Genomic DNA, 10,630 nt, shown 5'->3' on the forward strand with positions numbered 1-10,630 from the left:
TAAAGGCCTACTAAATCAAGAGTGACAGCCTGAGGGGTGTTTACAGCTGCAGATCGCTTTACTCCCTGCCCTGCCTGCCCTTAAAAAGGAAGGAGGCACCCTGTAAGCATCGTTAGCTGGCTGCCTGTTATACTCAGAGTCTAGCTGTGGACAGCAGTGAACCGTGCTCACAAACTTAAGTTTTCAGATACGTACAATGGGTAAAAACTTTATGACATCCTACTTGTACTCTGTAAAGTTGTATATGCGTTGACATTGTTACCCTAGAAAGAATAATCAGGAATAAAGGCCCTTTTTAAAGACATGGTTGGAAATAATGAAACAAGCAGGCTGACTGTGGCACTTGGTGGTGTTAGGTGGCATGGGAAGAGGTAAGGAGCGCTTAGGAACATCCGGAGTTGTTTCAGAGCAAGATGGACTGAGTGCAGGGAGACCTCTAAGAGCTACTCACTTTCTGTGTGTGCTGGACTGCTCAGAGCCTCACCAAATCCGCTGGGTCGTCTGCTTCACACCTCTCCTAGAGCGGAGGAAACAAGGAGACACCCCCGTTAGGAAGGGAAGGTTCACTGTTTTCCCCAGTAGATCTTAGCTGGGAATGTGACTTTCGGCTGTTACTCGGGTTAGCTGTTAGTTTAGCCTCGTTGGTTGTAGATGAATCTTCCTCAGGCGACCATGTTCTGTCTGTCGCTGCTTGACCTTCAGTTCACTGGCGCGTCTGGTGTTCTGAGGGCTTGTGTCCTCCTCTCCCCCTGCTTGGTCATTCCCCTTTGTACTGTGATTAATCATCAGCGCGTTTGTGTTTACAGGGAGGATGTGTAGACTCGACCAACCAAAGTCTAGTTCTGCTGCTCATGACCCTTGGACAGCAGGACGTTTCCAAAGTCCTGCTGGGACCACTCTCACCCTACACGTAAGCTGCTTTCGTTTGTCCTCGCTCCTGTGTTGTGTGGCTTTCTGATTGTACAGAATGACCTGAATGTGGCGTGTGTAGCCTGTGACCACAGCAGTGACCCTGCTTGTACTGATCTTTAACCAGCAACAGTGGCCACTATTAACCTGATGTTTCTTTCTTCACACATGGGTTTGGGCCTTCCTTGCCTCCTTCCCAGTACACCTGCTGTCCCCGTGTTCTCTGAGCTTTCTCACTCACACTGGGCAGTTCTTGTGTCTCCGCTTTGTGATTTGTATCTATTCTGGAGATAAACATGGAGCTTGAAGCTTTTCCATCCCTATCTTCCTGCTGGCATCCTTTTTTCTTTTCTTTTTTTTTTTTTTTTTTAATTTTTATTTATTCACTTTACATCCCGCTCACCGGCTGGCATTCTTATTGTGGCCGGCCAATGGGTTATTTCTCTAATAGTATTCCATATTAGCTGGCTAGAAGAGCCAAAGAGAGGCAAAATTCCTAGGGATGTTACCAGACCAGTTGGGAGTTACAGAGATGCATTTGGGCAGCTGGATATTAGCATCTAGGATATAAAAACATGCACACTCCAAGAACAGTAGCTGGTTGGAAACTTGAACTACAGAGTGCCAAGCTCAAGACGCGCTACTAGTCAGGGATAAATGAGCAGGTTTGGAAACAGGCTCACATGTATGCGTGAGTGTGGGTGTGGGTATGTGCATGTATGAACATGCACTCATGTATATGCACTCACATGCTCACAGTCTTAAGCCAGCTGTTTGGTCAGCTAGGGGTGGTAACTGGGAGGGGGTGGGTAGATCTGAGACTGAACTGCCCTTTTTCGGTTATCATGGTACCGATGCTGTAGCTCTGAAAGGTACAGTACTGTGATAGCTGAAGAATGGTGGTGCCATCACGTTGGGGGGGAGGGGCTGACAGCGGGGCGCTTGAAGGATTCTTTTACTTTTAGAGTTGGCAGTGGGAGGTTTTTGGAACAGAAGATGAAAGGAATATACTCTATTAGCAGCAGGGGACACTGATAAGCAGGAAGGACCCCAAGAGCCGCACATTATCTCCTGATAAGGTGTGTAAAAACAGGACAGGAAACCTAGACTTGAGTAATCCTAATGGCAGGCCAACTGCAGAAGTCCACATTGCTCAAACAGAATGTCACTGGGGTGTTCTGGGGGGGTGGGGGTGGCAGCAAGCACAGCCCCCCAGGTGCGGGATCCCATCGGAGTTCCTGGAAGCAACTGGTGGTGAGTGACCATCTTGGGACGGTTGGCTTCTTTGCTGGTCAGTGCTGTGTCCAGCTTCTGCTCTGGGGCAGCAGAGGTTCCATGGCTCTCCTGGAGTCTATAAAAACCACTGTCTCCAAATGTGTGTGGTCCTGGGTTTGGGCCTTGGCAGAACAGCATGTGACCATGGAATATGTTTCTCTCTCTTTTTTTTTTTTTTTAAGTTGGTTTTAGGGAGCCTTTCACTCTGACTCTGGGGCCTTGAATAATCTTTTAATGTCTGTAGCCTTTTGGGGTGTGACTGTCCCTTACCACATAATCCTTTTGGTTTCCTTTCTTCATCCAGAAACCTAAAATTACTGCATCTCCTGGGAGACTGTAGTCTGCTCTGAGTGGAGCTTTAAAAGTAGTCCAGATGGGAGTGTTCTGTGCCTTGAGATTTGGGTCTGAGGCTTGAACACGGGCTCCTTGCCCCAGGGCTTAGCATACCCCACCTCCTCTGCCCCACACACACCCCACCTGCCCCAAGCAAGCACAGATGGGGAACTGTGTTCAGCAAAGGCATGTCTGTGATGGGGACCCCTTTGCTCTTAATCTTGTGGAAGGCTCCAGCATCTCAACAGATGAAGGGTGAGCATGGGTCCTGACAGGCACAATTGGCATCTTATCTGTGAATGGGACAGGCACCGTGATGGGGCAGGGGGAGTATCATGTGCATATTCTTGTGCTATTCAAGTCATAGAGACAGTTTTTTTGGACCTCACTTTGCTTGAGGAAAGCAAGAATATTCTTGGTTTGAAGAAAGCATGCGCATTCCTTCTGGCAGTTCTCAGGAGTTTGATTTGTGTGAATAACATCTCAGGTACCATTTTCTGGAGCACCAGGATTAAGAAGTTTTCTCCCCCTGTTCAGGCCCTTGCTGAGAAGTGAGAGTTATGTATCCCTCGTTCCCCTGCTTCCCCTGTTGCTATAGGAGGTTGCTGCTTCGGCTCCTCTGTACTATTTGAGGAAATAAGTCTATGTGTGTGACCTTTTTGAGGCCAGACAATTTTTCTCAGTTGAATAAATAATATTGGATACCATAGACACAAGAAGTGAACCTCTCGTTGTTTTAAATGTGAGTACTGTTGGCTTACAGTTTTAACCCTGGAAGCTTAGTTTTACATTGTAGTGAGAAATTATATTTTATTTACAAGTTGAAGTAACAAAAGAATATGTCATACATTATTATATATCAATATATATCAATGTATCAAATATCTTTATATATTGAGATACACAATATATGTTTTATATGTGTGTGTGTGTGTGTGTGTGTGTGTGTGTGTGTGTGTGTGTGTGTGTATCAATCATCAGGCACTTAGACTGCTCAGAAATCCCGACAGATTAAAGCTCCAGGCTTTGCTTTCTGCCTGTGCATAGGCCTTGGTGTCCAAACTGTCTGTACTTACGCTCTCTCTGTGCTGCAGTGCCACCAGGGAAGGTTGCTGTTGAGCACTTGTGAGCCTCTGTTGGTGACATGGATGCTCAGGTGCTTAGTAGCATTCGTGGCACTATATTTGAGGGACTCAGATCCTGCCTGACACCCCTCATCTCATCCCAGCCATCCCCCATCATGTCACTTTGAGCTCCAGAAGGTAACTTCCACAGGGGGATCTCAGGCCTGAGGTCAGCTGCGCACTGGCTAGTGTGCATCTGTATGCATTACTTTTAAAATTTACGACCAACTTCTAGCCACATTCCTTAACAAACTGTACACTCCTACTTATACTTCCGCAGAACAGTGCAGGTAGTGTTTGTTTCACAGGCATGCATGGTGTTTGCTGTGAGCCGGACACTATTGTTTGATTTTTGGTTTTGTTTTTTTTCTGTTTGTGGTGCTAGCGATCAAATCCAGGTCCTTATGTTGCTTAGCCAACCGAGTGCTCTACTGCTGACCTGGATGGCCTCAATCCCCAGAAAATCTTTCTATTTTTTTTTTTAAATCTTTTATTTTTTTCTGATAATAGAATTGTATCATTTCTCCTTTCCCTTCCCTCCTTATAACTCGCTCATATATCCTGCCTTGCTCTCTTTCAAATTCATAGACTCTTTTTCTAATAATTGTTGTTACTTTCATACATACATATATACATACATACATACATACATACATACATACATACATACATATATTCTGAAATGCATAAATACAGCGTGTATGAATATTTTCAGGGATTGACCATTGGATAACCATTTGATGGACCCTTCCCTGGAAGAAGCTGTTTCTCCTGCTCTCCCCAGCAGTCCTTGGCTGCCCCTAGTTATTTGTATAGGGTTCAGGCCTCGTGGACTTCCCACCGGCTTCCACTTTAGCATGTCTGTCATTATACCTGTCCAGTTCATGTTTCGGCGTCATGTTGGTGAAACATATGGATGTAGCCTCCAACATTTGAGGCATAATCTCACAGCAAACTCTCTAATCCTTTCTCACTTAAAATCATCCCACCCCACCCTCACCACCTTCCAAAACGTTCCTTGAGCCTTAGATATGGGAGTTATAGACATATTTATCTGTTGGGGCTGGACTCCACACCTCTGCATTTTGATTGGTCATAGTTTTCTGTGATGATCTCGATCTGTTGCAAAGAGGAATTTTCTTGATGCGTGAGGACCACACTTAGGGATAAGGGCAACTATTTCGAGTGTAGTTAGGGATTATGCTGGTTTAGGTTCTCCAAGATCCGTGACTTCATGAGTCCTGGACAGTTGTCTGGGTTTTCAGTACAAGGCTGATGTCCCTTTTGTTGAACGGAAAGCTAAGTCATTTTAAGCCTTTTAACTCCTGTGGTTTCCAGCATAACCCTCTGTGAGTGAAAAGCAGGTGCAGCTGTGTGCTTCTTCTTAGCTGATAAGACATGTCACTTGCCAGGGTCACACAAAAAGCAAGGTGTGGGGGGGTGCTCTACCCTTAATAAAGTGATATCTGCTTTTGGAGAGTGGTTGGCTGTGTGCCAGCCAGCGGCACACTCAACCCAGTTCTGTTTCCTGTTGCCTTTAACCAAGTTTAATAACGTTGTTCTTGGAGTAGAGTTGAAGGGTTAGCATCAGACACACCAGTGGTCTCAAAAGCTGCCATGTACTGACTGCCAGGAACCACGTGAAGTGGTCTTTCCTTACTCTCAGATCTTGTCTCTCAGCCTCTAGGGACAGCTCCTTAGACCTAATGTGTTGACAACCATAACCCTGGTCCACGTCCAGGTGACACAGAAACCTGGGTTGGTGATATAGGAGGCAGGATTTTCTGTTTGTATCACCAGAAAGAGGCTGACCCATCGCTGATCCCCTGTCCTTGTGCTTCCAAGGGCATTAGAGGGGCTGGGCCTGAGCCAGTCCAGGCCTGGCCATGGGGATTCTGTGGGTCCTTGCTTGTTGACAGTGACAGTGGGAATAACCAACCTTTGGAAGCACACAGGGACATTATCTCTGCTTCCAGAAGTCTCTGAAACCTTGTCAGATAGAGTGGGGGCTTTCATAGCAAAGTCTTGTTTGTGTTAACAGTGACTTCCTTTGTTCTAAAGGGAAAGATAGACAGACAGACAGACAGACAGACAGACAGACAGACCAGTGCAGATCCAGTTGTCAAGTGAGAAACTAAGATCATTTACTCAGAAGTTGCATAAAACTCCAGTTGCCCCAAGAGGTTTATAAGAAAAGCTGCTCCTTGGTTTTGGATCAGATCCCTCCCCTCCTTCCTCCCCCTTTTTCTCTTTTTCGAGACAGGCTTTCTCTGTATACCCCTGGCTGTCCTGGAACTCCTGTAGAACAGGCTGGCCTTGAACTCAGATCCACCTGGGGCTGCCTCCCCAGTGCTGGGATTAAAGGTGTGTGCCACCACTGCCCAACCAATTTCACTTTCTTAAGGAAGCTGTTTGTTTAGGTTTAACATTATCCCTTGTCATGTTTCAACTTCAGTTTTGCTTTTTAATATCCCAGCTACAGAAGATGTAGGGAAAATGAGGCTAGAGGTGGAAGAAGGGCATTCTGAAATCTCCCTCAGTGCCATCTTCTGCTGCCTTCCTCAGACAGCGCGAGAGGCTGGCAGAACACTGGAGTCAAACAACCTTTGCTTTTCCTAACTGTTCCAAAAGCTACAAATTCCTCAAAGCTGTACATAAACAGGCTGCGCCCTTGGTCTGTATCTCTTCGACTCTCCTCCAAGATACCAAGCAAGCTCAAGTTCCCAGGGGCTCTGCCAGCAGGAGAGGGCATCTGGCTTTTTTAGCACAGTTGAGTGATTCAGAGTGAAGTAGCTGACTGAGGCCCAGAGGGAAGCTTGCCTCAGGCCTGTGTTAGTCCATGCAGCCGTGAGGGAGATCACGCTGTCCTCCCCTCAGCCTCCAGTAAGTGGGGAGGAAGGTCCTGGTGTTTTTCTCTGAGGCTGCCAGCTGGAAGCTTGGCTCACGCATGGGTGTGGCCTGTTTATCTGTGGGGTTTGTGTCTTTGTCTTCTTTTCCCTAAGATAAGATGTGGAAATAGATGGATAGATGGAGAAAGGAGAAGGAAAAAGAAAAAAAGAGGAAAAAAATTCCCCTGGTTAGTAAGAGCAGAAAGCCAGCAGGGGGAGAGCTACTTCCCCTAATTACCAATATTGCTGAAGTCACTTCTCAGTTACCCCCAACGCCTCAGTTCTTCTTAGTGTCTCAATAGCAGGGAGAGTTTCATGTGTGCAGGCCATCACTGTTGAGATACTTGTGTGACTTACTCAGCGGGTCACCTCTGTGTGGCAGTAACTAACTTAACATAGCCACTAAGCAGAGAACACTGTAGAAACGTATTTAAGACAGAGAAGAATCAGATGGATGGGTGCTACTGGTGAGGAAGGCTCTATGGAAGAGTTTTAAATGGGCTTTCATTGTAAAGATGAAGTCGTTGGTCTTACACAGAGGGACAGCAAAGTAGATCTCACCTGAGCTCTGGTGCTTTGCAGTTGGTCCCTGTCTTGTGACGTGCCTACCGCTCACACAGAGGGTGAGTTGATCCGCTGTGCTCTAGTCTCTTGGTATATTTCCCTCCCATCGGTGAATCAAGCATAGGGGAAGCACATTCACCACAGCAGGCTTCATCCTCAATTGTATCCGTAACTGACTAGGGTTGGGACCTGGGATCAATACATTTAAATACATCTCATAGATGTGTAGAAATATAATTTATGTGGCCATACAGCTTACCCATTTACAGTGTTCAGTTTAATAGTTTTTAGTTTACTCATAGAGTTGAATAACCACAGTTGTAATTTTAGCACATTTTTATCACCCCGGAAAGAAACGCTGTGCCATTTGTGGTTGCTGCCCATTTGTCCCGCTGTCGTCCCAGCTCTGTTGAAGTAGTAGAGAGCTCTTGTGACCTTTGTCTAGAAAACAAGTCATGTAATTATATAGGTCCTTAGTAACTACCTCTTTCACTTATCACAGTTTACAGTGCTTGTCCTGTAGGAGCACATACAAGTGCTGTTAACACCCCATGAATAGGACACGCCTTTTCTTTTGTCAGCTGGTGGACATCGGGGTGTTCTCCTTATGCGTCCTTATTGGGTGGTTCACTCTTATGAACAGCACCGCTGCAAGTGTGTGTTTGTGGGTGGTTTTGCAGGGTATGTGCTCTCACTGCCCTGGAGCATGCATCTCCGAGTGACCTTCCGTACCTCGCCTCCGTGCTTGAGTTTGAAGGGCTGGTTGTTTTCTAGGCAGCGGCGTGTGCGGTAGCTCACCCACTGCCTCCCCTCACACATGTCACTGTGCCTTTCTTAGTGCCACCAGTTGAGCATGAAGTAGTTTCTTCCAGCAGACTTGCTCTTCATTTCCCTAGTGGCAGACGAGACAGCCTCTTTCCACTCTGCTTGGATCTCCTGCCTGTCTTTAGTTGTTTCCTAAATTACTGTAGAGTTCTTTGTTCTCTCATTGCTCTGATTTTGGTGTTTCTGTTTTAGCGACCGTTAAATTGTTCATTGTCCAGACGTAACGGCGTTCACCCTGCAGTTTCAGCGTTTACAGAGGCCTCTGAAGAGCTGGAGCTGATTTTGTGTGCTGGGAAGGAGTCAAAAGCCTCCATTCTTTGTGAATAATCACTCATTCCCATATCATTTGCCTGATTTACTCCTGATAAGGCTATTAACTTGACCTTCAGTGTGTGGGTTTATTTCTTGACCCCAGTTTTGTTCCACTGATGTGCACGTCTAGAATCAGTATGATTAAAGTTCCTCAGGTGCTCTCTGTGTACTTTAGGCTTAGAACTATGTGGCTTCGGTAGGGGGCTGGCTGGATCAGGAACAGTGTGCCACAGGTGTCTGTGTGATGCTTTATTGCAGATGAACACAACAGGGTTCTTCACTTAGCAGTGTTTCTTCAGCTTGCTCCATAAGAGCCACCGGGGATGCTTGCTGGTAGAAGATTTCTGGTCCCTATTCCCCGACAGCACAGAATTTAGGAAAGAGGAGAGTGTGTTTACATGGGCTCTGTGATTCTAGGCATTTCTATGGGGATACTTCCTCTAACCCTTAGGACCCTATGCATTTAGTGAGTGTTCCAGGTGAGCCCTCTGGCTAAACTGGGGTCACACGGAGTGTGCTAGGGCAGCAGTTCAAAACCCCTAAAGCTTCTTTACAGTCCACCTGAAGAATTGCTGTCTCAGGAAGGGGAATGCCATGCTTTCTGTTCTAGGAAGTGGTAAGAAACAGCCTCATGAATCTTCCACAGCGTTCACTATGAGCTCTTCTCTGGTACCTCAGTTAACACTTGTCTCCTGTTAAATATGCACACGGAAGCACACTTCTTCCCCCTCTGCTAGGCAAGGGCGGGCTCTACCACCAAACCACATCCCCAGCTTCCCTTCTCCTTCTCTGTGGCTTTATTGAAAATTCAACAACTGTTCTTAAGAATCCTGAACTGACTTCTGTAGTCTGTAGCAGCAGATGGAGATCTGCGTGGGGAAGTTCCTGGTTTCGTCTTTGCTTTGACTACAGTGTCTTTAGTACCAGTAACAGAGCCTGACTCTAATAGAGCCATGCAGGAAATACTGTTGAGTAAGTAGAAGGCAGTTGCTGGCGTTCAGGATACGAAATGGTCTTTGTTCATCTTTTTTAACCCATGGTGCTGTGACTAAGGGGAGAAATGTTATATGCACCACTCAAAATTACCTCCATATTTGCAACTGTAATAACTATGTGGGACGGGACAGCTGAGTGTTTTACATTACCATCTAGCCTATTTCCAGCCAAACTTACCTTGCTGAGGTGTATGTGCGCATGCATGTGTCTCCGCAGGCTGCTCCAGGCCTCTTAGGAAGCTGACAGGCTATAAATATTAAAGCAGTTTTGATTAGACAGTTTTAATTTCAATGTTTTTAGTCTCAGAAATTAAAATTTGGGGTCTTAGGAAGACAGAGTTTCTTTTAAAATGAACATTCTCATTATTTCTTTTCAGGATAGAATTTTTGCGGCATCTGAAGAGCTTTTTCCAGGTTATGTTTAAAATTGAAACTAAGCCATGTGGTGAAGAACTGAAGGGCGGGGACAAAGTGCTAATGACCTGCGTTGGTATTGGCTTCTCTAACCTGAGCAAGACCCTCAAGTGATCCTGTGCAAGGTCAGGCCCTGCTGTATATGGATGAAGCAGAAAGATGCGAAGGACCACAGGGACCAAGTCCGGACATGTCCATCCTTTTCCACTGAAAATACTGATTTGCAAATAAAAGCTGTTTCTCCCATGTGGCTTCCCGCTGCTTCCCCAGTGACATTCCTCGGAGGCCCGGCTGTGGGCTTCTGGACTCACCGGGAGGAGGGGCCCTCCGTGAGTGGCCATGCTGCAAGACAGGATCCTGGCAGCTCTTCTTCGTCTTTGGACTGTGACTGTGTGTAGGGTTCATATGACAGTGTGACTGTGTGTCAAAGACCTCCACAGTCTGACAAGCTAGGGTTGTGCCAGACGCTGGGGCACTGGTTCCGTCTCTCGACTTAGGAATAATTTGCTTGCATGGGCACATGCTATACCTCACATGGTAACTTGTGTTTGTGTGGGCCTGGTGGTTGGGATGGGGAGGGCAGATATGTCTTAAATGTTTTCTGTATCCCAGGTGTGGCATAAAATTTTGTTTTTATTCTTCTAATTGCACTGTCGTGTATATTATTATAAGAAAATTCAGAGTATTCTTTTTCTATTGATGTTTATAATTCAGAAACATTAGATCTGATTTAAAGATGTAACAGAATCTGGGATTTTATCTATGTATAAGCTAATATTCCAGTTTCATGGATGCTAATAGAAGACATCAAAGTCCCAGTCAGAGACATAGAACTTGTAGCCTGGCAGGCGGCATAAACATTTAAACTCTACTGCCAAGTCCTGCTGTGGAAGGGAGGGGCTCAGGTTGGTGGGCATACATACAGTAAAATTTGTATCACAGGCGAGGAACACAGATCATTTTTCATAGCAAGCCTGTTCTATGTGCCACT

The 10,630-nt window shown here is 46.0% G+C and overlaps 1 protein-coding gene across 1 annotated transcript in view; it reads left to right on the plus strand.

The window, feature by feature from the left end:
• Positions 1-10,284, plus strand: part of Rcl1 (RNA terminal phosphate cyclase like 1) — a 40,894-nt gene extending 30,610 nt beyond the window's left edge. The window contains exons 8-9 of the mRNA XM_021205945.2: positions 807-910; positions 9,603-10,284. Coding sequence (XP_021061604.1) covers positions 807-910; positions 9,603-9,753 — 255 coding nt within the window. The 3' untranslated portion in view covers positions 9,754-10,284. The remainder of the gene's footprint in view (positions 1-806; positions 911-9,602) is intronic.
• Positions 10,285-10,630: the final 346 nt, after the last annotated feature.

Source organism: Mus pahari, chromosome 1, assembly GCF_900095145.1.
Source record: "Mus pahari chromosome 1, PAHARI_EIJ_v1.1, whole genome shotgun sequence".
NCBI classification, from domain to species: domain Eukaryota; kingdom Metazoa; phylum Chordata; class Mammalia; order Rodentia; family Muridae; genus Mus; species Mus pahari.